We start from the raw sequence: 27,863 nt of genomic DNA on the forward strand, positions 1-27,863 counted from the left end.
CTGTTCCCTCACCACCCCCCCCCCCCCCCCCACCACCCCTTCTCTCTCTCTCTCTCTCTCTCTCTGTGAGCAGAGTTTGGATGGAGGACGTACCTTTGTGATCCTTCAGGCTCCGGGTTTCCAGGGCTCCGGTCGATCCCGTCTCCGACTCGACGTCGTCCACGGACGGACGATCGGAAATGTCGGACGTTGCCGCCTCATCCAGGTCCTGGCTGCTCCTCTGCCGCCGGTGGAGGGAGTCGGTGGACTTCGCCGAGTCCAGATCTTTGGGGCTGCTGCACTGAGGCAACCCGGTCCAACCAGGGTCGCTCTGCAACGACGCATCCATCGACGCAGCATAGCCCACAGACAGAGCCATCTCCTCCTGATCAATGGGGGCCTGGAGGGGGTGGGAGGGTGACAGAAAAAGAGGAGACCGTGAAAAGCTGTATTATCGTGTACTGAACAGTAGAACCAGAGGACACGGCCTGTGATTGAAGGGGAATAAATTCAGAACAAGTCTTAAGGAAACACTTATCTCAGTGAGCGAGCGGTAAACGTGTGGAACAGACTCCCTACGGAGACAGACGGAGGAGGCAGGAAGGTATCATTTGTTTCAGGAACAATTTAGAAAGATTTCTGCCAGGAAATAATATCTGGGGGAGACAGTATATAGTTTGGGGACACGACATGTCAAGCAACTGCCAGGATGGTGGAAGGAGGACTAGACGGACCTCGGTCTTCTTTCGCCAGCAAATTCTTATGTTCTTCTCAACACGGTCGAGAGATCACTAACAACTAACATCAAGGACCAGCAGAGCAGCACTGAGACAACCCTTGTTTTGCGATATAACGCCAATGACATTGAGAAGTCTCTGGTCTCCTGCTTGTCCATCGGCCCCTCCGCTCCACCATTGGTGCCCACGCTTTCAGCTACTAACACCCTCGAAGCTTTGGAACTCTCTCAACCTCGATCCCTCCGCCTGCCTTGGCCTCTCCTTCTCCTCTTTTAGATCCTGACTAAAAATCTTCCTCATCGATCGTGCATATGGTCACCTCCTCTCTCCCTCGCGCTGGCTCAGCGTCAGGCTGTTAAGCGCTCCGAGACGCTACCCTGAGTGAAGGGCGCAAGTTGTTGATGATGATTGATGCGTCGGTGGGAATCTAGCCTTGTGCATGAGGGGGAGGTTGGGGGAGGGGAAGGAGGTTGACCTCTCAGATGAGGTATCGAAACGAGACACCCCCCCCATCGCCCTCGCCCTCCCCAAATTCCGGGTCATTAGGTTGCCACCGACATCGCTTCCTGTTGGTTACCTTGGAGACGCCGGATATGATGAGTGTGCTGCGCTTGGTTGGGGTCTTTTTGGTGGGTTTTTTGGCGGATTCCGTCAGTTGCCGGATGGCTGTCTCCACCACCGGATCCAGGCCGTTGGCAAGGTGATCTGCCGTGTCCAACACACGTCACATCACAAACTGCTCGGTTAGCAGACGCACAAAGCGCCGTATCAGCGCCGGTCGCTCAGTCATTCATTTACCATTAGTCTACGGTAACGCCAAATCGCTGGAAATTCTGCAGACGGTTTGGCTTCCCGGTACAACAATAATAATCCTTGGCATGTCATTGAGACGTCTCAAAGTGCTTCACAGGATACACCGTAAAGTGAATTGATTGTATATTTTGTGGGCGAAACGCGGCAGAAAAATTGCGCACAGCAGCGTCACACAAACAGCCGTGGATTGAGTGACCAAATTATTATTGCTTTTTTACCCCCGGATTATTACCCCCGGATGCCAATCGACTAACAACCGGGTTCCTACTTACTGCCGGGTAAACAGAGGCGTGTGTGTGGAGTAAGGAAACTTGTCTAAGGTTTTGCGCTGCCCGGGAATCAAACCCAGGTCCTCTCGGTTGCGAGGCGAGGGCTCTCACCACTGAGCTACGGGACCCCACAAGTAAGTTTGGCTGGAAAAGTGTGATCTTACCATTGCTGGCCGTTACATTGACCGGACTGTCGTCCACCGTGACCGATCTCTTCTCTGTCACCTCCACCTTGGAAGGTGACCTCGTGGGAGAATCTGTGGGGAGCAGATGGAATCGAGTCATTTGCCGAACATTGCACGTGAATAATTATAATAATAATAATAGCCTTCCATTTTTATGTAGTGCCTTACCACATCGTTGAGGCATCTCAACGTGCTTCACAGAATACACTGTAAAGTGGAGTGACTGCGTATTTTGTGGAAGAAACGCGGCAGCCAATTGCACACAACATTTTTTAATAAACTCATTAAAAATACGCATTTCTCCCATTTAGGGGGTCGGAGTCTATTTTGTGCCATGTGTTGAACCATGTGTTAATCCAGACATATTGTGCTCCATGTGTAAACCACAGGTAAAAGTAGCTGTATTATGCATTATGTGTAAACCATGTGTAAGTGCACACATCTATGTGCCATGTGTAAACCATGTGTAAACATACTTATATTGCGCACATGTATAAGCACAGCTCTATTACGTGTCATGTATGAACCACACGTGTACCTATTTTGCCATCCATCTTGGGCCGGGATTGGATGGTGGTTACTGTGGTGACAATGGTTCCATCCGGCATCACCATCCGGTCCATTTCCACTTTCTTGGTGGGAGTGATGGTCGCTCTAAGGGGAGCCAACGAGGGGGAGGATTTGGATTCTCTGGGGCCCACATAGACCATCTGAAACAAGAAGAGGGCTGATGATGTGGAGCCCTGGAGCTCAGTGGTTAGAGCGCTCACCTCACAAGCGAGAGGACCCGGGCAAAAATTTCCTTACTCCACACACACACGGACGGCTCTGTTTACCCAACAGTAAATAGGAACCCTAACTACTTCAGGGGGGGAATAATCCCTTCAAAAAAATAATAATTTGGTCACTCGATCTACGACTGTTTGGGGACTCCTCTGTGCGCAATTGGCTGCGAATGCTCTAACCACTACGCTACGGGAGTCCGATTTGAACAAAAAGGGGGGAGGAGGGGTTTATCTTAATAGCAACCAGGAGTAACGGTATTGGCTGATTTTCCTTCCCCACTTTGCCCTGCCTTTCCTCCCCCACCCCCCCTCTGCCCTATCCATCTCTTTCCCCTCCTCCTCCGCAGTTGAGAAGCCGGTGGGATCACCGAGGCTTGTTACCTCGAGCGAGACGAAGCCGTTGGACGTGGCGGTGTCGTCGTTGTCGGAGTCCGAGACAGGGAACAGTGGGAACGTCTGCCGTCTGGCCGGCGAGTGGCGGGAACGATCCACAGGGATTGCACTCTGCCCCAAAATAGTGGCTGCAAGAAAGAGAACAATTCCCGCGTTTAACAACAACTACTACTGGTATTTACACACAGCCTCTCTTCATAAGAACATAACAATTTGACCAAGGTCCACCCAGTTCACCTTCCACCATCCTGGCCATCGTTGGACATGTCATGTTCCAAATATTATTTCCTAACTGAAATCTATCTCATTTGTTCTTGAAAGAATCTACACTTTCTGCTTCCACCATCTGTCTCCCGAGGGAGCCCGTAGCGTTTCCGCAGATTTCTTTTGAATTTACCCTCCTCAATCGCAGGCCGTGGCCTCTGGTTCTTCTGTTCCGGACAAGATAAAATTCGGTCTACATTATCCAGTCCCTTTAGAGTCTTACAACTCTCACAGTTTTTTTATTGGTCAGCCAGGGATCTGACACGTACGGAAACCCATCACCGTTGCTTAAGAGTCTCCAAACCAAACTGAGAATTCCATGTCTCCCACCTACACACGGAAATCCCAGAGATAGATTGTTTGGAATGGAATGCCCTCTCTCTCTCTCTGGAGGGATGAACCCTATTTACCTAATTCCAGAAAGTATTAGGCGCAGGTTGGCAAGAGCCAAGGTTTGGGGGGGAGCCCAGAGTGTGCGTCGGGGTAACTGATGAAGTCTAACCGGCTAAAAACGCCAGCTTGTCATTGATATCGCTGTCTGGCAAGCTTTCCCGTTGCTTGTTCAGATGGGACCACCTAGCATTGATTTGCAGGATTAACAGGAGCTGAGTGGTCTCACTCTTCTGCCTGACACCCCTTCCCCCCCCCCACCCCCACCCCCGCTCACCTGAACCTGACAACAAAGACCCTCTTGTTTTTAAGACCTGAAACGTACCTTCCCTCTGTCCTGCCCTTTGCAACACTTTCACTTTCAGCTGCTTGCACCTGGCTCCCATCTCACTGATAAAGAAGACAGAAGCCATTACTAGAGAGATGCAACATTGCAGGAAGTTTGCAAACAACAACAACAAGAACTTGGATTTACGTAGCGCCCAAAGCGCAGGGCAGCGTCCCAGAGCGCTCCCCGAGTGATCGGAAGAGACGATAGGGAGATAGAGGCCACGGCAGAGAGCGTCTAAGTGACCAGGACACCTGCTTGCAGGTAAGTCGGTGCCTGCACGCGTTCGAAAAGAGAAGGGAGTTTCTCTCAGTTAACGCTGTTGGCTTTTGCTTTCTTGACGCCTCACATTCCACTCACACTTAGCCTGTAAGATCATAGCGTTCGCGTGTCAGCCTGGGACAGTGGGTAGCGCTCTCTCTCTCTGAATCAGAAGGTTGTGGGTTCAAGCCCCCACGTCAGGGACTTGGAATCAAGTTGTCTTAAACTGAAGCTCTAATGCAGCACTGGGGGTGTTGCATTGTCAGAGACTTTATCCTTTGGATGAGAAGTTAAACCGAGGTCCCAACTGCCAGATCAGGTCGACGTGAAAGATCCTGTGGCACTATTCAAAAGGAGACGGGGGTTTGACTCTCTCGCTCCCAATGTCCTGGCCAACAATGCCCCACATAAAATTGGTCATTCACTTTCAAGGCTACTTGTGGGACACAGCTCTGCGCAAATTGACTGCCGAGTTCGCCCGCAAAATACACAGTCACTCCACTTAACAGAAAATCCAAGTGAAGGGTTTTGGGATGTCCTCCCAACGTGAAAGACGCTGTACCAATAGCAAGGATTATTATTGTTTATATAGTGCTCTTCACGTGGGTTAGCGCCTCGGGGGGGGTTTAAAGCCTAAGGTGCGAGGAGGAGTCAGAATGAAAGTCGCTTACAAGTTCACCTCGTCGCTCCACTCCGCCTCAGTGCCTGTGCTCGAGGACGTGGGGGTCACGGGCCTCGTTCTCTTCGACTGTAGGGGGCCGTCAAGCTCCAGCACGCAGCATAGCTCACCCACTCCTGTGGGGAAGATCACACGAAAAACAACAGGAGGTCTCAATACGCTTCACAGGATACACAGGGTACGCGCTTCGGATGAGAGGTTAAACCGAGCTCCCTGACTGTGCCCTGGACGTTAAAGATCCTGCGGCGCTATTCGAAGAGACAAGGGAGTTTTTGGTCAACAACAAAAAAAATCAGTCACTCATTTCATGACTGTTTGCAGTACACCCCTGTATGCAATTGGCTGCCGAGTTCGCCTACAAAATACACAGTCACTCTGTTTCACAGTAAATTCTGTGAAGCTCTTTGAGACGCCCTTCCCTTATGAGAAGGTGCTATCACAAAATGCAAGGATTATTATTATTATTACTGTGTTCCCAATTGGACAAAGCAGAGGGAATCTTGTGAAAATTCATAGCATCGTTGAATTATACAGCACGGAAGGAGGCCATTCGGCCCATCATGTCTGTGTCGGCTCTTTGAAAAGACCTATCGAATTCTCCACTGGATGGCGATGGAGTAGCACTGCCCAATAGTTTGGGACTAAGAAACCTAATAAAAATAATATTAATCTTTGCATTTGACATAGAGCCTTATCGGGTAGTTGAGACGTCTCAAAGCGCTTCACAGAATATACTGTTAAGTAAATTGACTGTGAATTTTGTGGGCGAAACGCGGCAGCCAATTGCACACAGCAGCGTCCCCACAAAACAGTTGTGGATTGAGTGACCAAATTATTATTATATTATATAATACGAATATATTATTATATATTCTGACTGGGGAATCTACTTAATGCTCGGTGTGTGGAGTAAGGAAACTTGCCTAACGTTTCGCCCCGCCGGGCGGGAATCAAATCCGGACACTCTCGCTTGCGAGGTGAGCGCGCTAACCACTGAGCTACAGGACTCCATAGTGAAAGTTGTGGGTGGACGAGCTGTGGGCAGTCCATGATGTCTGACAGAAAGTGGCGTCCCTGCGAAGTACATGGGGTGGGGTGGACAACCCCTGATCTCTGACCCCTTGACTACCCCACTCCCTGGCAAAGTTGCTTACCCATCTCCTGGGGTTTGCTCATGCTCACTCTCAGCTGCCTCACCACCAGTCCACGCCCAGCGTTCAATGCCGCCTTCGACGGAGAAGCCAACCTCTTCCCAAATTTTTCTCCCGACACCTGGCAGCGAGGAAAGTAAAGGGTTAACCGCGCAGTTTCCCTCAATTCTGGTTGGAATCATGAGGGGGTGTAGGGCAAAGCAGGGGGTAGTGAGTGAGTGGGAGTGGGGTGGGGGGGGAGGTGGTGTTGGAGAGGATGACCAAAGGCAACAGTTGAAGAGAAAGGGTCTTGAGACGGGCTTTGAAGGCAAGGGAGAGGGCAATATGAGGCGGAGGGGCTCCAGGGCAGAGTTCCAAAGGGTGGGGGCAGAAAGGCTGACGGTCCAAACATCGATGGTGGCGAAGGCAGGGGGATGTGGATCAGGATGGAGCTCACTGAGGGGAGGAACATAGGAACAGGAGTAGGCCATTCAACCCCTCAAGTCTGTTCCATCATTCAGGCTGATCTATACCTCAACTCCAATTACCCGCCTTTGCCCCATATCCCTTGAAATCCTGACCTAACAAACATTTATCCACCTCAGCTTTAAAAATGTGAATGGATCCAGCCATAATCCACAGCCTTCTGCGGGAGGGAGAGAGTTCCAGATTCCCACTGGCCTTTGGGTGAACAACTGCCTCTTGATTTCACTCCCAAATGGCCTTAGGGAGGGAGTGGACAGGTTGGCAAAGTGGGCAGAAGGTGGTAGGGACATTGTAAACCGTCTGAAGAGAAGCAAAGATGGAACTCACCAGGGTGCTCGCCCCGTGAGCCTTGAGGTTGAGCAGCATCGCTGGGCTGGTGCTGATGACTGTATCCTCAATCAGCTCTGCAATGGTGGACACGTCTGCCTTCCCCTCAGTCCTCTGCCCAAGTCAAACGGGAATGGTTAACGTGGTTAAGCAAGTGGCTGGAACATTACATTTTTCACCTCTGCTGTCTTCCCCACCCCTGTGTCTGTAGTAATAATCCTTGAACTTGATACTTGTACTGAGCAGTCAGAACCAGAGGACAGGACCTGGGATTCCAGGGGGTAAATTCAGAACAAGTCTGTGGAAACACTATTTCAGTGAGCGCGAAGTAAATATATGGAGCAGGTTCCCTAGGGAGACAGACTGTGGAAGCAGAAAATGTCAGGAAAGTGCTGGAAAATAATATCTCAGGATACAGTATATAGTTTGGGACAGGACATGTCAAGCGACTGCCAGGATGGTGGAAGGTGAACTTGATGGACCTTGGGTCTCCTTTCTCCAGGCAAATTCTTATATAGCGCTTTATCACATGCTCGAGCCATCTCAAAGCTCCTCACGGAATACACTGTAAAGTGAATTGACTGTTTTGTGACCAAAATATTCCTACTCAACAAGACTTTGTTAAGTAAGTAGGAACCCGGTTGTTAGTCGATTGGCGGATCGCTTTCCGGGAGTAATTCCCTCCAAGAAACAAGAGGAAATAATCGGTGACTCAATCCACGACTGTTTGTGGGACGCTGCTTTGCGCAATTGGCTGCCGCCATTTCGCCCACAAAATATGGAATAAATTCCCTTTATAGTATATCCTGTGAAGCGCTTTGAGACGTCTCGAAGACATGATAAGGCGCTGTATCAACTGCAAACAATGAAGAGGCCTTCAAAGCAAACGAGTGGGTCTGACTGGAGGAGCCACTGTCTTGTCCAACTCCTCTGCTCCTCGTGGCTCTAACCTCAGCTACCCGGTGAAACTGACCCCCATTAAATCTGGAAAGATGCCCGGAATCATTCAAAATCCTTATCCTGGCCTTCAAAGCCCTCCGCAGCCTTGCTCCTGCCTTCCTCTGTGACCTGCTAACCCCATACCGGCCTGTCCACTCCCTCCGCTCCTGCTCCGTGTCCCCCGCCCGGCCCCCACTCCCTCCACCACCCCCCCCCCCCCCGATCGTCGGCGATCGGACCTTCAGGCTTTCAGTCTCTACCATGCGGACCTTCAGCCATCCCACTGTCCCCTTGCCTCCCTCAAGGCTCATCTCAAGACCTTCCTCTTCGACCGCGCCTTCTACCCCCACCCTCCCTGCCCTGACTCCCCCGATCCCAAACCCCAGGCGGGTGCAAATCCTTGACTGTCCAACACCTTGGGACGTCCTCCCGACAAGAAAAGGCGCCGTGTAAATGTAATGTGTTGTTGTTGTTGTGGCCTTGTGGGCTGTCTTACCCCTCGTTGGATTTTGGGAGTGACAGTCAGGGATAGAGCAGGGGGCTCCTTAAAACACCAGGTCACCAGCAAGCCCCCCACCTCAGCTTCCTCCAGACAGATCTCCATCTGCAGCAACAATGGAACCCGGTTAGAACAGCGTCAAACGGCTCTCGCCTCACGTACAGCTCTGATACAAGCGCAACGGGACTCTACCCTACGTGAGGGGCACTATATAAATGCAAGTTACTGCTGCCGTTGTTGACTTGTTGTTGTTGAGACCAGGCCCCAAATTGAGAGCATCACCAGTAACTGGTTACTCATTTCATGGCTGTTTGTGAGGCACTGCTGTGTGAGAGCTGACAAATACACAGTCGTTCCACTTGGCAGTATATCCTAAGAAAAGCTCTGAAACATCCTCGCGACGTGATGAGGCGCTACACCAAATGCAATGACTCTCATCACTAATTATTATTATCTCAAAGTGCTTCGCAACAGTTCCGTGCAGCGTAGGGACTGCGTTTTTGCAGGGCCAACGTTTTGCGCGCAGCAACGTCCCACAAACAGTCGGGCGGCGAGCGGCCGATGTTCTTAATCCGGTGGGATTGTCGGAGGGTGAGTTGGGAGGGCGTCAGGGGAGAGTGAGTGTGTGCGGGTGGGTGTGTGTGGGGAGGGAGACGTTATTACTCACTTGGGCCATCAGAGGGAGCAAATTCCCCTCATTCCTCGCTCCCCACTCCTTAAGCCCCTCTTTGCGCATTCCCCCTTCCCCCCCACCCCCCACCCCCCATCCCCGCCAGCGGCCAGCTCACTCACTCGCCAAAGTTCAGGCTCTTCGAGACGCTGCCCAGCATGAAGGGCACTATATAAACTCAAGTTTATAATAGTTTGCCTTTCGCCCACAAAATGCGCAGTCAATTCACTCGACAGTAAATTTTGTGAAGCGCTTTGAGACGTCTCAAAGACGTGATGCGGCGCTACATCAAACGCAAGGATCATTATTAAGTTGTTGTTCTCTTGAACGTTTCTCTGGGATAATTGAGCTGATGTCTCGGTGTGACATTCTCAGCTGGGCAACGAGGGGTCTCTGAAACCTCACTCAATGAGGTTCCCCTACCCTCCACCCACCACCCCACAATCTTCCTTGGTTTAACTGGACTGAGCACCGACTTCGGTGGTGGGGGGGGGCGCGAGGGGGTAAAATTTGAACCAATAGCACCGGGCTTGTGTGATCTGAAGGCCCCCTTCTTTCCAGAGCTCCTGAAGGGGTTAATAATGTATACAATCCTTGCAATTTTTAGCTCACATTATCACGTACCCAACTCATTCCGCCCTCCGCCTTCTTCGTCTTTCCCCACCCCCTCCCCCCCAGGCAGCAGCTGTATGTGACCCGCTTTGAGACATCCTCCTGACCTGAAAAGCCTTATACCGAATGCAAGAATTATTATTAATAATAATAATCCTCGCATTTGGTACAGTGCCTTACCACGCCGTCGAGACGTCTCAAAGCGCTTCACAGGATACACTGCAAAGGAATTGCCTGTGTATTTTGCGGGCGAAATATTGCTGCAGTATTATTATTATTATTATTATTTCTGTTGGCGAGAGAAAAATGTTCAAACAAGGGCGTTCTGAACAGCTGAATGAATTCCTGCATTTTTCTGCCAGATTCTCAACCAAGTGGGGAAACAAACCCAATTCTTGAGCGCAGTCCTGTGTGGGCGTGTGAGTGGCGTGTGTCTGTGTGTGCTGTGCGCTTGAGTTCCTGTGTACTGTGCGTGGGCGTGTATGTGTATAAGCATTGATCTTGTTACTAATCGTGGGCCTGGATCAGCTGGTCACATTCGCCTCCGTAAGGGATGCCATACTTCATATTAACTCTATGTGCAACCCTTTGACTCTGTGTCACAGGCATGTTTTATACTGTTAACCCTGCAAGCCAAAGCCCCAAGTAGGGTGATCCTCGCTGGACAAGCAGCGGGAAAGCTTGACAGACAACGCTATCAACAACCACAACAAATTACATTTGTGCAGCGCCTTTCACGTCAGAAGGACTGGGGACATATATCATTGCCATATCCATGGCAAGCTCTGCGGTTTTGACTGTTTAGGCTCCAGCAGTTCCCCAACACACACTCTGGGCTTCCCCCCCCCAGCCTTGGCTCTTGCCAACCTGTGCTTAATTCTTTGGAATTAGGTAAACAGGGTACATCCCTCCAGGGGGAGAGAGAGAGAGAGAGAGAGCGCATTCCATTCCAACAATCTATCTCTGGGATTTCCATGTGTAGGTGGGAGGCGGGGAGTTCTCAGCTCGGTTTGGAGACTCTTAAGCAACGGTGATGGGTTTCCACACGTGTCAGACACCCGGCTTTTTTCAGACAAACCTCTTCTTTTATAACATAATCCTTGCATTTGATACAGCGCCTTATCACATCGTTGAGACATCTCAAAGCGCTTCACACTTTGTGAATTGACTGTGTGTTTTGTGGTGGCGAAACATGGCAGTTAATTGCGCACACAGCGTCCCACAAACAGTTGTAGACACCTCCCTCCCAACGTGAAAAGCGCTGTGTCAAATGCAAGGGTTACTATGGTTGAGCAACCATTTCTGTCAGGTTTCTCCAATGAACTCTCCACAAACCCACAGCTCTGGTTTGACGTTCCTCCGAGCAGTTGCTGTTCCTAACCTGGGTCAGAGCCACCACCAACAACAACTTGCATTTACACAGGGCCCTTCGTGTAGGGCAGCCTCTCGGAGCGCTTCACAGTGGCGGAGCCTGACGCCAAGCCGGGTGGGAGGGGAGCTGGGAGGGAGGTGACCGTAAGCACGTACGAAGAGGAAAGTCTTCAGTCGTGATCTAAAAGAGGGGAAGGAGAGCGCAGGCAGGTGGAGGGATCGGGGGAGAGGGTTCCAAAGCTTCAGGGCTTAGTGGCTGACGGTGGAGCGGAGGGCACGAGGGACGAGCAGGAGGCCGGAGCCGGCCGAGCGAAGGCAGTGGGTAGTGGAGTGTGGGAGAGAACCTGTGGGCGGTTAGGGTCTCTCCCAGTGCTCTACACACACAAGTACCTGGGCCTGAAGAGGAGCCAAGACCACATGATAGGGGTCCATGGAGACGGCTGCTGGAGATTGTTGAGTAATGGACACCGCAAACTGAATGGTGTCCACCACCAAATGGCAGCAAAGAACCTAAAGGGAGCAAAAGAACACTGGTCAAACCACCACCAACAACATGTCGGGAGGACGCCCAAGGCGCTGGACAGTCAGGGATTTGCACCCGAGCTGGTGGGTGGGATCAGGAGGGGTGGGGGCAAGGGGGTGGGATTGGGGGGTGACCGAATGCCACGCTTGAAGAGGAGACAAGGGAGGGAGCAAGGCGAAAGCACTGTGGATTGGAGTTCCAGAGGGTGGGGGCAGGGAGGCTGAAGGCCTGACCACCGATGGTGAGGCGGGCAGGTCAGAGCAGGTTGATATGGGGTCGGAGAGGTAGCACGGGGGCAAGGCCATGGAGGGCCTTGAAGGTGAGTACAAGGATTCTGAGCCTCATCCTCTGAGGGATGGGCAGCCAGTGGAGCCGGGCGAGGGTGGGTGTGATGGGTTCACGGAGCCTGGTGAGAGAGAGGACACGAGCTGCAGAGGTTCTGGATGACCTGCAGTTGGTGGAGAGAAGAGTTGGGAAGGCCGACAAACAAGAAGTTAGCAATAGTCGAGCCTGAATGTGATGCATGTGTGGATGACACAGGTGGGAGAGGTCCAACACACACAGAAGCCCATCGCAGTGCACCCCCCGCCCCCCACTTAGCTTACCATACTCTGGTTCGACTGCTCAGTGCAGGTCAGGCTTGTGATGGTCGCGGAGGCTGGGAGTTGGGGCCCCTCTTCGAAGCTTATCTGCAGCGAACTCTGAGAGTATAAAACAAAGAGAGAGAGAGTGAGAAACGGGAGGAAGAATATGAGTCACTCAGTCTCAGCTCTGCCCGACCAAAGCATTCAGAGCAACAACAACATGCGTTTACACAGAGTCCTTTACGAAGTACAGGGTCTTGGAGGGGTTGGATGGACGTCAAGCAAAGGAGAAGGATGCAAGCGAGAGGACCCGGGTTCGATTCCCAGGTGGGGTGGAACCTTAGGAAAGTTTCCTTACTCCACTCTTACGCCTCTGTTTACCTCGCAGTAGGTAGGAACCCAGTTGGCTTTTACGGGGGGTAATAAACCCTCAGCAACAAAAATATTTGGTCAGTCAATATATATTCACTTTGCAATATATTCTGTGAAGCGCTTTGAGACATCAAGAAGACGGGAGAGGGTGCTATACCAAATGCAAGGATTATTATACATTATTATATTATTAAGTCACAACATCTCAGAGCCTTAGGGAGGGATTCAGCCAGTCTCGCCCTCTCTTACTGAACTCGTGTGTTTAAAATAATCTGTCTGCGTTTGCCAGCGCACTGTCTGCTGCGATCACTGTCCACTTGTGTCACTGCCACTGCATCGGAGAATCAGAGAAACCCACAGGACAGAAGGAAGCCATTCGGCCCATCGTGCCTGTGCCCGCTCTTTGAAAGAGCTCTAATAATAATACTCCTCGCATTGGATGCAACGTTTTATCACGTCTTCGAGACGTCTCAAAGCGCTTCACAGGATACACCGTAAAGTGAATTGACTGTGTATCTCGGCTGTATATCTGCAGCCAATTTCGCACAGCGGCGTCCCACAAACAGCCGTGAATTGAGTGACCAAATTATTTTAAAAGGGATTAATAGCCGCGGAAAGCGATGCGCCAATCAACTAACAACCGGGTTCCTACTTGCTGTTAAGAAAGAGCTATCAAACTAGACCCCCCCGCTCTTACCCCATAGCTCTGCAAATTTTTCCTTTTCGAGTCCCTTTCCAATTCCCTTTTTGAAAGTTATTATTGAATCTGTTTCCACGCATCCTTTCAGGCAGTGCATTCCAGACTGCAACAACTCGCTGGGGAAAAAAACTTCTCCTCGTCTACCCTCCAGTACTTTTGCCAATTATCTTAAATCTGTGTCCTCTGGTTACCGACCCACCCGCCAGTGGAAGCAGTTTCTCCCTATTTACTCTTATCAAACACCTCTATTAAATCTCCCCTTAACCTCCTTTGCTCTAAGGAGAACAGTCCAGCTTTACTCGTCTCTCATATGACTAAAGTCCCTCATCCCTGGTACCATTCTGGTAAACCTCCTCTGTACCCTCTCCAAAGCCTCGACATTTTCCCAAACGTGTTGGTGCCCTGAATTGGACACAGTACTCCAGCTGAGGCCTAACTAGTGATTTATAAAGGTGTGGGATAATTATGAATAATATATAATTATTAGCATCATTTTGAAGGTTTTTCTTCTAGTTTAGTGGTCACTTGTTCAAAGACGCAAAGAATTTCTTCTTTAGCCTACTTCACATTTTTCAAAAACATTAAAAAATGTAAGTGTTCTATTAATAAGTTGGGAAACGAGGTCATGGTTTTTATACTGCGGGCCGAGCGCGGGGAAAAAAAATTGTGCATAGCTGAGAGAGAGATTAATTTGACAGAGAGGTGTGTGTGTTTATATAACAATAAGTTCCATTTACAGCAAACCTCACATAAGTCGTATCAGTTGGGACCATACATCAGATACTAATAATCCTTGCATTTGATACAGCGCCTTATCACATCCCAAAGCGCTTCGCAGAACATACTGTAAAGTGTAGTAACTGTGCATTTTGTGAGCGAAACGCGGCAGCCGGTTTGTGCACAGCATTTAATATGACTTTCGCAAAATATGAGTTATGTGAAACTGGTTAATGATAGGAAATTGAACGGGACTTCGGCAGATGTATGACTTAGAGAGGTCTCGAAGATGTGAAAAACGCTACATCAAATGCAACGATTATTATGTACGACTTAAACCGTTATAAGATTTATACGGATCAGACTTATGCGAGTTATACTGTATGTGCAGTGTGAATGCACTTCTCTCTCTATCTCTCCCTCTATCTTTCACTAAAGGTCCCCAGTCCATTCTATCACTGGCCACTCTTCCCCGACTTAGAAGAGCCACAGCCAGGCTCCAACGCTCCGAGGGGGAGGAGGAGGGGGTGTAACAAGTTATTGTTGTTGTCCCAAACTGTCGCTGTGTGGCTCATAGGCCATTGGGGCAGCTGGTCATTGAGGAGGGCTGCAACAACAACAACTTGCATTTATATAGCGCCCATCACTTGGGGTGCTACAAATGCACCTCAGAGAGCTTGAAAGTACTGGGTCCTCTGACAACCTTTATACAGTCACACACGTGAATACACCCACACGCTCATACATTCTGATACACTCGCGCACACTCACTTGCACTCAAACATACACACATACTCACAAGCATACACGCAAGTACACATCCTCCTAAACAATTGCACATGCATGCATTCACACACGCACTCTCACACGCACACTCTGGCACACACACTCTCACACGCACTCACACGCTCACACGCACACTCTCACACGCACTCACACTTTCACACAGATACTCTCACATCCACGCACATCCTAACACATGCACGCAACAACAACTTGCATTTATATAGCACCCTTCCCAAGAGGCATCATCTCGGAGGGTTGAAGTGCACACACACACGCATTTTTACACACACAGACGTCCTCACACGCGCACAAGATCTCCTCACACCCACTGACACACAAACAAACAGCAACCGGTAAAACCAGTCGAGTGACAGATAAACCTCCCAGTGGCCTGGTTACCTAGCAAACGTGACCGCATTATTTTGTGGCACATCAAAGGTTATTAACCGCACAACACAATCGTACATTTAGGAATGGCTTGTGGTATTGTACTATTTGTCTCGCACCATGAGAACACAAAGCCTGTAGCCAAGAAATTTATTGTGCAATAAAATGGGTTACAGGGCTAGAATCTGATGACTTTCGTGGCTGCTTCCAGATGTGGGTTGAAAGTGTTTGTAAATAAAACACTGAGTTTCCATTTCTCATTGTCAGCCTCAAGGCAAACCTTCCTCCACTCACCTCACCAACTGCCATCCCCAAAATCCCCCTGAACCCCAGTGAAATGACGGGGGGAGGGAGCGGAGTGAATGGATTCAACTATGCAAACACAATAGAACCACAGCAACTGACAGACTGACAGCAGACCACAGAATAAGTGTCCTGTAACGTCGTGGTTAGTGCGCTCGCCTTGCAAGCGAAAGGATCTGGCTTCGATTTCCGGGCAGGGAGAAACCTTAGGCAAGTTTCTTTATTCCACACGCCTCTGTTAACCCAGCAGCAAGCAGGAACCCAGTTGTTAGTCGATTGGCGGATCGCTTTCTGCGGGTAATAATCCCTTAAAAAATATATGATTTGGTCACTCAATACACGGTTGTTTGTGGGACGCTGCTGTGTGCAATTCACTGCCACGATTCGCCCACAAAATACACAACCAATCTACTCTACAGTGTATCCTGCAAAGCACTTTGAGACGTTTCAAAACCGTGATAAGACACTATGTCAAATGCAAAGATTATTATTAACCACAGAAACTGACAGCAAAGGACAGAAGACGGCCAGTCTGCTTATCGTGTCTGTGCTGGTGCTTTGAAAGATCAATCCATTAACCTGCCTTTCCCCATCCCCCCATCACATATCTCTTCCTCATTAGACACCGACGTGCTTCCCTTCTGAAGGCTGATATGGGTTTGTAGAGCACCAACGTTTCCACAAATTCTCTTTGATGCCTAAATCAGACGCTATCAATATGTTGCCCAGAGCAGAAGGGGGTTTTGTCTGTCTAACCTCTGTCTAACCTCGACAAAGACCCCATTAATTATTAAACATGACAGCTCCTTTTAGACCTTCCTTCAATGGGGGCTTCTTCATTTCCATGTGTTCGTGAGATGTGTGGAATTTTCAGCTTGGTTCGGAGACAGTGATGGGTTTCCGCACGTGTCAGACACCTGGCTGACCCCCAAAAAACTAGGAACATATGAATTCCCAGACAAAAAAAGACCTAGGTCCATCTAATTCGCCTTCTACCATCCTGGTAGTCACTTGCTACAATAATGGAGATGTTCAGATTGCAACTAATTCTGTATGGATTAGTCTTCAACAGATTGGGAAGCTTTGGGAACCTTTGATCCAAAAGGTGCCAGGTTCTTCCAAGCCCTACTACACTTGTCATGTCTCAAATTACTCATAACTTGTATCCCAAAATATTGTTTTCTAAAATCAATCTATCAAATTTCTACTTGACGTTTCGCCCACAAAATATAAAGTCACTCCACTTTACAGTATGTTCTGTGGAGCGCTTTGAGACGTCTCCACAACTTGATAAGGCGCTATATCAAATACAAGGAGTATTATTAGTATTAGAATTATTGAATGAATCTTTATGCTTCCACCATCTCCCAAGGGAGTCTGTTCCATAGATTTGCACGTGTCTAATTCTTGCCTTCGACAAGACAGTATCTGTGGGACATATCACCTGGCAACCTCTATCCCTGGTGACTCTGGGACTCATTTACTAACCCCCCAGCGTTGCTAGGACTTCCTTTTCAGCCGTTCAGCTGAGTGTCTGACACAGGTGGAAACCCATCACCGTTGCTTAAGAGTCTCCAAACCGAGCTGAGAATTCCATGTCTCCCCTACACATGGAAATCACAGAGATAGATTGTTGGAATGAAATGAGCTCTCTCTCTCTCTCTCTCTCTCTCTGGAGGGATGTACCCTGTTTACCCAATCCCAGAAAGTATCAGGCACAGGTTGGCAAGAGCCAAGGTTTGGGGGGAGCCCAGGGTGTGGTTGGCGTAACTGCTGGAGTCTAACCAGCTGTACCCGGCCTGGGAGAACAGGAGGGATGAGATCAAACGGATCGAAAGGGCTTCTGGATCGAGAGAAGTGCAAAGCGATCTGGATAATAATTGACAAGAGCCAGATTTTCATCTCCCGCAGGTGATTTAGGGAGCGAGGGGAGCAGTGGGGGGGGAAATGGGGAGGAGGTAAGCAAATCACTCTCAGCTCAGCTGGAACATCGCTGGGCCAGGCATTCAGGTTCCGGGAGCAGGGGCTCAATTTGAAAAACAAATCGACGTAAAATAAATATCCTCCACACAGAAGGATGGTAACGTGAGCCGTCCACTCTGAAGCTCAATACAGAGACAGGTGCGTTTCTGTCAACAAGGCCCCACCAAGCGTTCCGCCCACCCCAATCACACTCCTAACAACAGTCACTGTGGGCAGAGAATCCTCCCACTCTGCTCCTGTTAACCCTGCAGCCAAAGCCTTAACGGGTAGGGGGTTCCGAGCTGGACAAGCTATTCAGTGATATCAATGGCAAACTATTTGTTTCTAGCCGGTTAGACTCTAGCAGTTACCCCTACGCACACTCTGGTCTCCCCCCCAAGCCTCGGCTCTTGCCAATTGCGCCTAATTCGTTCCAGAATTAGGTAAGCAAGATACATCCCTCCAGGGAGAGAGAGAGAGAGAGAGAGTGCATTCCATTCCAACAATCTTTCTCCGGGATTTCCAGGTGTAGGTGGGAGACATGGAATTCTTGGTTTGGTTTGGATTTTCTCAAGCAACGGTTTATGGGTTTCCGCACGTATCAGACATGTGGCTGGGAAAAAAAAAAAAAAATTGCTCACTGACACCAACAACAGCTTGCACTTCACGTGGCTCCTTTGGCACAGTTAAACATCTCAAGGCACCTCACAGAGATGGAGTAAGAGCTCGAGCAGGGTAGGAGGGATGTGACTGAAGGTACCTGTCAACCAGAGGTTTCTAATAATAGTAATAGTAATCTTTGCATTTGATACAATGCCTTTGACATCAGGAGGACGTCTCTAAGCGCTTCACGGGAACCTGCAAAGTGTAGTGACCGTGTGTTTTTGTGGGCAGACGTCAGGTTTCTAGGCAGGTTTTGAAAGCGGAAGGGGATTTGGGTGAGGGGTGAACCAACGAATGTGAACTTGCCCCATAAACCCCGCATGGATTTATTTAATGGGGGTATCAAGCAAAATGGCCCTCGACAGTGACTCTATGTGGCCACTGTGAATAATAAACTTTACTAAAGAAACTGACCAACACAGTGGGTTTGAGGATCGCTCAATTGATTCTATCTTGACTTTCCTGCGGCTGTGGTGTGGAGCCTGGACCTAAACAGACTGAGTTAGTTGAAGCCTAAACAGAAGGCTTCAGATTGCGGATTAGATGGTGCGTTGCTCACTCATGCTATTCCTCCATTTCCACCCCCATGACCTGTTCAGTCAAATAAACCCGCACACACACACACACACACACACACAGAGACACACATCCTCCAGGCACAAGCTTATTCAAAGGGCAATGATTTTGCTGTGTTAAAACAGCAGTGACAAAGCCCTGGGCTTTGATTCAGAACATTTAATACCGATTTGTAGTGTTTTCAAAATCAATTCCACTCGACTTTTAACAGAGCTGCTGTTTTATTTGTAGCATTTGACGGCCTTGGTTTGTGCCCTACGTCCTGTCTCAATTCCCAGCTGACGGGGGAGGTGTTGGGGTTGGAATGCGGGCAGGGAGGGACACAGAGAAGTGGTTATTATAATAATAATAATCCTTGCATTTGATATCGCACCTTATTCCATCTTCGTGACATCTCAATGCGCTTCACAGGATATACTATAAAGTAAATTGACTGTATATTTATGTGGGCAAAACATGCGCACAGCAGTATCCCACAAACAGTCATGGACTGAGTGACCAAATTTATTATTATTTTTTTTTTGAGCGATTATTACCCCCGTAAATCAATCCACAGATCGACTAACAACCGGGTTCCTTCTTACTGATGGGTAAACAAAGCCGTGTGGAGTAAAGAAACTTGCCTAAGGTTTCGCCCCAACCCGAATCGAACCCGGGTCCTCTCGCTTGTGAAGCGAGTGCTCTAAGCACTACACTATAGAGAGCTTGTCTTCCACTCACTGACGCACGGGGATGACTTGTATCGTGAGCCGAGTGGCTGCCTTGTATTTGCTACAAATCCCAAGATGTTCCATGGAAACCATCCAGGCTTGAAGATAGTCCAGTGCTCAACTGACTGAGTCTGTGCTTGGAGACGCCAGCCTGACTGAGAAAAGAAACCTATTTCCCTCCCCCCCGACACATGCATGTCTACGTGGAGTCCTGTATGGTAGTGGTTAGCACATTCGAGAGGAGCCGGATTCGATTCCCGGGCAGGGCAAAAGCTTAGGCAAGTTTCCTTACTCCACACGTCTCCGTTTACCTAACAGTAGGTAGGAACCCGGTTGTTAGCCGATTGTTTTTCCGGGGGGTAATAATCCCTCCAAATAAATAATAATAATAATTTGGTCACTTAATCTACGACTGTTTGTGGGACGCTGCTGTGCACAATTGGCTGCCGCGTTTCGCCCACAAAATACAGTCAATTCATTTCACAATATATTCTGTGAATCGCTTTGAGACGTCTCAACGACGTGATAAGACGCTGTATCAAATGCCAGGATGTCATTATTATCATAACTAAATTACGTTAGCTGTGTTCCGAGCCCGATGTCATTTAGAATCGGACTCATTGCAAAGACACAGCTCATTGAGGCAAAGCCATCTATTCAATACACTTGCCCACAATGGGCCACAAGAGAGTTTTATTAGCTGCTTCAGGAAGCAGAGCCCAGCCAGGAAGACTGCTAACCGAGACCACCTTCATGTCGTGGGTTATTTTTTTTCCTTCAAGACAAACGTCGATGATATGCATGTCATTCAGAAGCCGGGAGAAACGACATCCCAGTCAGATTACTCTCCTTAAAGCTGCTTAAACTGTACGCTTAATGCGCACCAATCCATCTTAATCCTTCAGGGTCGGTCAGTGTGATTGAGTTCATCTGCAGTTACAGGGAGTATGAATTTCGAAGGTGGAGTCGTTAAATTGTCAGTATTCCGGAAATTGGATCATCGTTTCAGAGAAAGGATATGGGGGGAGGGAGAGGGAAGGGGAGGGGGGGGAGGGAGAGGGAAGGGGAGGGGGGGGAGCGGTGGGGAGATAGGGGAGAACAGGAGAGACAGCGCACACCACACAGCTAATGGAATGGAAGCTTCACTTGAATGTTTGTAGGGACACTGCTGCGGGCAATTAGCCGCCGCGTTTCGCCCACAAAACACACAGTCACTCCACTTCACTTTACAATATATTCCGTGATGCTCAAATTTTGAGTATTATTATTATTGGTGTTGCTGTTATTATGACAGATCATTAACGTGAGGAGCGTGGAAGCTGACGTCAGGAAGTGATGCCGGTCTCGCATCCGGCAGCAGTCAACAGGCCAGTGCGGGGAGCAGGAAGTGACATCGAAACGCACCGTGGATTGACGTATTTAGGAATTTATGGACCTGAAGTGTGAGGCGGAACATTTTGGTAGAAGGAATAAGGAAGTCGCATACATCCTGGAAAATAAAAACCTAAATGGGGTAAAGGAGCAAAGGGATCGAGGGGTACGCGCACACAATTCACTAAAAGTAGCAACGCAGGTTAATAAGGCCATAAAAAAGGCAAAGCGGACATTGGGGTTCATTTCTAGACGGATAGAAATGAAAAGTGGGGAAGTTATGGTAAATTCCTGTAGAATCTTGTTTAGACCACACTCCAAATACTGTGTGAAGTTCTGGTCCCCACATTATAGAAGGGATGTACAGGCACTGGAGAGGGAGCAAAGCAGATTCACACGGATGATCCCACAACTGAGAGGTTATACCTATCAGGAAAGGCTGAACATACTTGGACTCTTTTCTCTTGAAGAGGGTAAAGGGTGACCTGATAGAGGGCTTTAAAATGATGAAAGGTTTTGATAGGGTCGACATAGGGAAGATGTTTCCACTTGTGGGGGAGTCCAAAACCAGTGGCCATCAATATAAAATAGTCACAAATTGATCAAATAGGGAAGTTAGAAGAAATGTTTTCATGCAGAGAGTAGAGGGAATGTGGAACATGCGACCACAAGGCGTTGTTGAGGCAAATGGCATAGATGTATATAAGGGGAAGCTGGAGAGGTACATGAGGGAGAAAGGAATAGAAGGTGATGCTTGAAGGCTTAGTTGAGGAAGGGCAGGAGGAGGCTCACGTGTCAGCTTCCTGCTATGAGAACACAAGAGAGTGAAAGAGAAAGCGGAGAGAGAGAGAGAGAGAGGAGAGAAAAGAGAGAGCAAGCCTCCTGCCATGAGAGCTTGAGAGAGCAAGAGAGAGGAGAGTGAAGAGAGAGCAAGCTTCCTGTTGTGAATTTGCGCCCAACTGGAACCAAACCAATCCTCACGTTGCTAACAATTCACGCCCAATGTGTGACCTTCATCCTCATCTACCTTTACCACTGAAACAACACTCTATCAAGTACAGGGCAGAGCGCCTTACGCTGCCCAACACCTGAAATATTTTGCAATAACTTGTGTCCCTAGAGTTAGAGCGCTCGCCTCGCAAGCGAGAGGACCTGGGTTTGATTCCCGGGCAGGATGAAACCTTAGCCAAGTTTCCTTACTCCACACGCCTCTGTTTATCCAGCAGTGAGTGGGAACCCGGTTGTTAGTCGATTGGCGTATCGCTTTCCGGGGGTAATAATCCTTCAATTTTTAAAAAAAAAAATAATAATCCACGACTGTTTTGGGACGCTGCTGTTGAAATTGGCTGCCGTGTTTGGCCACAAATATACAGTCAATTCACTTTACAATATATTCTGCGAAGTGCTTTGAGATGACTCAATGATGTGATAAGGGGCTGCATCAAATGCAAGGATTATTATTATTATTATTATTATTATTATTATACTGCATGCCTCATAGACATTGGAATCCACAGCAACAGTGTGAGCGTTGGCTGAGGGAGGGGCTCCTGTGAAAATATCATTTCCCTGCAGAGTCGCCAAATGTCGCTCAACACATCGCTGGATTCACACGGCTTTTCTGCTACATGTGAGGCCACCGACTCGTGCTATAATAATAGTAATTATAATAATAATCCTTGCATTTGATACAGGGTCTTATCATGTCGTTGAGACGTCTCAAACCTCTTCAAAGAATATACTGCAAAGTGAATTGACTGTGTATTTTGTGGGCGAAACACGGCAGCCAATTTCACAGAGCAGTGTCCCCACAAACAGCTGTGGATTCACTGACCAAATTTCTTTTGAAGGGAATATTACCCCTGGAAGCGATCCGCCAATCGACTAACAACCGGGTTCCTACTTACTGCTGGTAAACAGAGGAGTGTGGAGTAAGGAAACTTGCCTAAGGTTTCATCCTGCCCAGGAATCGAACCCAGGTCCTCTCGCGTACGAGGCGAGTATCGCTAACCACCGCGCTACAGGACTCCACGACTCTTCCGTGATGTCTGGAGACCCAGCCCAACTAATTTTTTTAAAGATTTTCCACTGAATGGGGTTCAAAGGGTTAACAGCGAGCGAGCGAGCGACTCTGGACTAATTGTGTCCGGCGGTATGTTCTGTACGAGGCAACGTGACAGAAGACCCGGGTGTTTGCTGAAGGGAATGGCCATTGATGTTATTTTTAGATGCCTTCTTTTTTACTGCCAGATGGGACAATCTGCACACGGTTCAGACGTTGCCTCGAGTCTCAGGGCATCAAAGCGATTACTGAGCTCCCCATCATCTTCACCTGTTCTCCCCCACTGTCACTCCCCAGTCACCTGCTGTAACACACACACGCACACACGCGCGCAAAGGGAGGGGAAGCACACGCAAATGGCATGCGCGAAACACACAGGGAGCACACGGGCAAAGAGCACACGTTCAGAAAACCCAAAGGACATACGTAGAACCCGAAAAGGACACAACTGAGACGTCTCGATGACGTCGTAAGGCGCGATATCAAATGCAAGGATTATTATTATTATTATTAATATCCGGAGACCGCAAAGAGCACGTATGGCACACACAAGAACAGACAAACAAATATGGACGTGGGACACGGAGAAAATTTGCGTAGTTCCCCCTCTTCCCCCCACCGCCCCCGCATTTGCAGAGGCTAAAGCTGAATGCATGTGTATGAAAATGCACAGTCACTCCACTTCACAGGTTATCCAGTGAAGCGCTTTGAGGCGTCTCAACGACCTGATCAAAAGCAAATATTAGTAATCACATAACAAGACGTCGAGACGTCCCAAAGCGCTTCACAGAGGGAGTCAAAGGGTTAAAGCCGGATTGGGGGGAACGGAAAGCAGAGAGAGAGGGAATGATGGAGAGGGATTTGTGAAGAGGGAAAGAGGTTTCAGGAGTGGTCTGAAATATTTTAATAAATATGTCCCTCCATTCCCCCCAGTCCCCCCCACCCCCACACACACGCACACCATGCACACAGACACACATGCACACCACACACACACACACCACGCGCACACAGACACACATGCACACCACACACACACAGATACACACGCGCACACCACACAGACACACACGCACACCCCACACACACAGACACACACGCACACCCCACACACACAGACACACACTGGCCATGTGGGGTCATTTATACAATGATAAAAACGCTAAATACAAGTTAAACGCAAAATCCTGCAGATGCTGGAAATCTGAAACGACAAGAGGAGAAGTCCGTGGGAACCCTCAGCAGCTCCGGCGATGGAGAGAGGAAACACAGTCAACGTTTCGGGTCCTTCGTCAGAACTGGTGAAGGGTCGTGGACCCGAAACATTGACCCGCTTTCCTTTCTCCATCGACGCTGCCTGATCTGCTGAGTGTTCCCAACGATGCAAATACCAGTTGTTGTTGTTGTTGTTTGGACGGCAGTGGCCCTTTTTACGGCGCATTCCAGTCTCCTGTGTCATTCCTGACACGTCACTGAGAAGAACTTGGTTGAAAGCCGTCCAAAACACAACAAGAGAGAAAAAAAACTGTGCCGGGGCTCTCTTTGTTTGCACGGTGGGTGTCCACGTGTGCGAGTGTGCACGTGAGTGTGAGTGCGTGTGTGTGAGTGTTTGCATGTATGTGAGCGTGTGCGTGAGCGTGTGAGCGCGCGCATGTGAGTGTGTGAGCATGTGAGAGTGTGCGTGCGTGTGAGTGCACGTGTGTGAATGTGTGCGTGTGTGCGCGCGCGTGTGTGAGTGCGTGAGTATGTGCATGTGTGACTGCGTGATTTTCGGAGTGAACGAGATCAGTGCTGTAAACACACACACACTAATGTGCTACACGACGCAGCCCAGTGTGACAACCTCCCTCCCCGCCTCCCCCCCTCTCTCCCCCCACCCCCCCGCCCCCCCCCGCTTCGCCCACACATAAACACACGCTCCCAAAATAAAAAGCTGCCTGGACACGTTTGCGGAGGAGATCAGATTCTGGGCGACAGTCCATGTATTATTCAGCGGGCTGACACCCAACACCCGGCAGGGTTTACTATTCAGCACGTTCTACCTGAATATCCTGACCATCAGCCAGGACACCGCCGACCATTCCCTGGGGGCAGGGAATCCTCCCCCTCAGCTCCTGTTAACCCCGCAGCCAAAACCCTAACGGGTGGTCCGAGCTGGACAAGCATCAGGAAAGCTTGGCCAGACAGCGATATCAATGGCAAGCTGTGTGGGTTTAGCTGGTTAGACTCCAGCAGTTACCCCCAACGCACACCCTGGGCTCCCCCCAAGCCTTGGCTCTCGCCAACCTGCGCCTAATTCTTTCCCGGATTAGGTCTCAATCATAGCATCCTCACCACTGGCCCCGCTCGTCACCAGCCCATCTCAGCCCCAACCAGAGAACAAGGACTGGGTCCGTCCGTACCACATTGCACCGAGCCCCTGGTTGACGTGGAGTTTTGGCCGTGTTTAGATGAAAGGCATCGCATTGTGTGTTCAGACGTTACCCCCAGAACCTCTGAAGCGCGGGACAGCAATGACCCTTCGGCAGACAATAACATCATTCACGTATCACTTTACAAGGTCAGAGCTGATTAGCGTTGAGCGAGAGAGGGAGAGAGGGAGAGCGAGAGAGCCTGTGGTCAAAACTTTTTAGCCGGCTGCTGATCCTACAGCAACCCATCGCTTGCACTTTAATGGGACAGAACAATAATGTTCAGAGACGCCCACAATCAATACAGTAGCACATCTCGACACAGCCAGACACTCAAACACCCCCTCCCCACCCCCACCACACACACACCTCACAACAGGTGGATGCTCTGGGACACTACCCTGCTTGAGGGGCGCCGTATAAATTGAAGATGGCACACACACAGACACACACACACACAGACACATACAAACACACACACACAGACACACACACAGACACACATATCAACATCCCAGGGTGACCAGGAACGCAGGTAAACGCTAGCGAAACCCTAAAACAGAAAGGTCTGGTCGCCTGTTCAGGTGGATGTTAATGTCTGTGTGTGTTTGTGTGTGTGTGTGTGCACATGCCGTCTTGTGTGTGTATATGTGTACGTCTGTGTGTGCGTGAGCATGGGTGTATGTGTGTGTGTGAGAGGTCCATATGTATGTATGTGTGTGATTGTGTGCATGTGGTCGTATGTATGTGTACATGTATATGTGTGTGTGGGGGGGGGGGTGGGGGGGGAGCATGCATGTGTGGCGTTGGTGCATGGTGAGAATGTCTCCTCACCCTCCGTGTCCGGGGTCTGTCTCACACACCGGATTGACTTCCTGCCCACTGACTGAGAGAGGGAGCAACGGCAGAGGAACTGTGGTGAGCGTGAGCTCGCGCCTCGAGGGAGACCAAACTACAGAGAAGCCGACATGTCCAGATCCTAACCAAACCCCAGTGACTCAAGGCTACAAAAGCTGGTCAACAGAACCCGCACGAGCCAGCCGGAATATGTTCTACTGAGCAGGTTACTGTCCCGTTGGCAAAGAAACCGGCTTTCTCCAGAAGGGATTTACAAAAAAAACTAAATATTGTGATGACCTCTCTCTCTCCATCTCTCTCTCTCTCTCCCCCGAAGAGATTTCACAACGCCCCGGCCATTCGGCCACGTCTGCAGGGGAATGCAAGTTCTTTGGAATGACATTCAAACCCAGAACCTGTTTCGGAGTGACAGTAACAAAAGCCAGAAATGGCGAGAGCACACGCGTGTGCGTGTGTGTGTGTGAGAGCGTGGGTGTGCCTGTGGCTGCTGAACCACAAAGCGCTGGCTTCCACACGAAATTCTGCCCGCACTTCTCACTCTACCGCCTTAACCCTCCCTATCTCTGCAACCTGTTCACTCCAATACCAACCTGTCCGCTCCCTCCGCTCAGCGGGCTCCGGTCTGCTCCATGTCCCCCCGCCCACCCCACCCCACCCCACCATCGGCGGTCGGGCCTTCAGTCTCTCTACCCCCACCCTTTGGAACTCCATCTCACAATCCCTTCGCCTCGATACATCTCTTGCGTCCTTCAAGGCCCATCTCAAGACCCTCCTCTTTGATTGCGTCTTCAGTCACCATCGTACCCCCATCGTATCCTTCACTGCCCTTTACCCCTTCTGATCCCACCCCCCCCAGCTCAGGTCCAAATCCTTGACTGTCCAGCGTTTTGGGACGTCCTCCTGACATGAAAGGCGCTACGTAAATGTCATTTATCATTACAACAAAAAATGCTTTCCATCACAATTTACACCATCTTTTTTCAGACGCAAATAAGAAGCTTTCTCCGCCAAAGTTTTAAAAGCATTGATGATACTGTTTAATGCAGCACTTTACAATTCCTGAAGGAGGAGTCTGAAAGCGCTTCACAGAACTTTTCTGTAAAGCAGAGGTGACTGTGTACTGTGTCTTTTGGACTGTGTACAAAGAGAACGGCGTTTCTCTCTCCCAGTGTCCTGGCCAACGATCCCTCAAATAACACTGGTCACTTCAATCCACGACTGTTTGTGGGGACACTGCCGTGAGCAATTGGCTGCTGTGTTTCGCCCACAAAACACACAAGTCACTCCACTTTACAATATATCCCGTGAAGCGCTTTGAGACGTCTCAACAACGTGATATGGCGCTCTATCAAATGCAAGGGTTATTATTATATTATTCTCAATGTATTTCATACCGTGCTTGAAGGAGGAAATAAAAGGGAAGGAAAGAGAGAGAGAGAGAGGGGGGGAGATCAGTGAAAAACTAGAAAAGTCTCCTGAAAGCAAACCTCGGGAACCACTACTTCCTCAGCTGACATTAACGTGATCTGTGTTTACTGGGGTCTTGGGTTTCTGTGTGAAATCTAACAAGCACTGCTGGGACTATATCTGATATCAACAACTGCTCTCAGCATAATTCCCAGCGGAATAGAATCCCTGCATATGCAACCCTCCCCTCTCCCCTCCCCTCTCCCCTCCCCTCCTGCCCTGTCCCCTTCGTCCTTGGACATGAGATTCAGCTGAAGAAGACCCTTTGGCCCAACTCACCTCGTCCTCACAGAA

At 49.4% G+C, this 27,863-nt stretch overlaps 1 protein-coding gene across 1 annotated transcript in view; it reads right to left on the bottom strand.

Annotated features, from left to right (window-relative positions):
- Positions 1-27,863, bottom strand: part of c2cd2l (c2cd2 like) — a 37,166-nt gene that overhangs the window by 2,342 nt on the left and 6,961 nt on the right. Inside the window, exons 2-13 of the mRNA XM_007908779.2 lie at positions 12,246-12,341; positions 11,508-11,627; positions 8,462-8,569; positions 7,027-7,140; positions 6,238-6,355; positions 5,076-5,199; positions 4,141-4,205; positions 3,150-3,289; positions 2,522-2,693; positions 1,963-2,055; positions 1,294-1,421; positions 94-379 (exon numbers count right to left, since the gene is read on the bottom strand). Of these exons, the coding sequence (XP_007906970.1) occupies positions 94-379; positions 1,294-1,421; positions 1,963-2,055; positions 2,522-2,693; positions 3,150-3,289; positions 4,141-4,205; positions 5,076-5,199; positions 6,238-6,355; positions 7,027-7,140; positions 8,462-8,569; positions 11,508-11,627; positions 12,246-12,341 (1,564 nt within the window). The remainder of the gene's footprint in view (positions 1-93; positions 380-1,293; positions 1,422-1,962; positions 2,056-2,521; positions 2,694-3,149; positions 3,290-4,140; positions 4,206-5,075; positions 5,200-6,237; positions 6,356-7,026; positions 7,141-8,461; positions 8,570-11,507; positions 11,628-12,245; positions 12,342-27,863) is intronic.

Source organism: Callorhinchus milii, unplaced genomic scaffold (assembly GCF_018977255.1).
Source record: "Callorhinchus milii isolate IMCB2004 unplaced genomic scaffold, IMCB_Cmil_1.0 Scaffold25, whole genome shotgun sequence".
Taxonomy (NCBI): Eukaryota; Metazoa; Chordata; class Chondrichthyes; order Chimaeriformes; family Callorhinchidae; genus Callorhinchus; species Callorhinchus milii.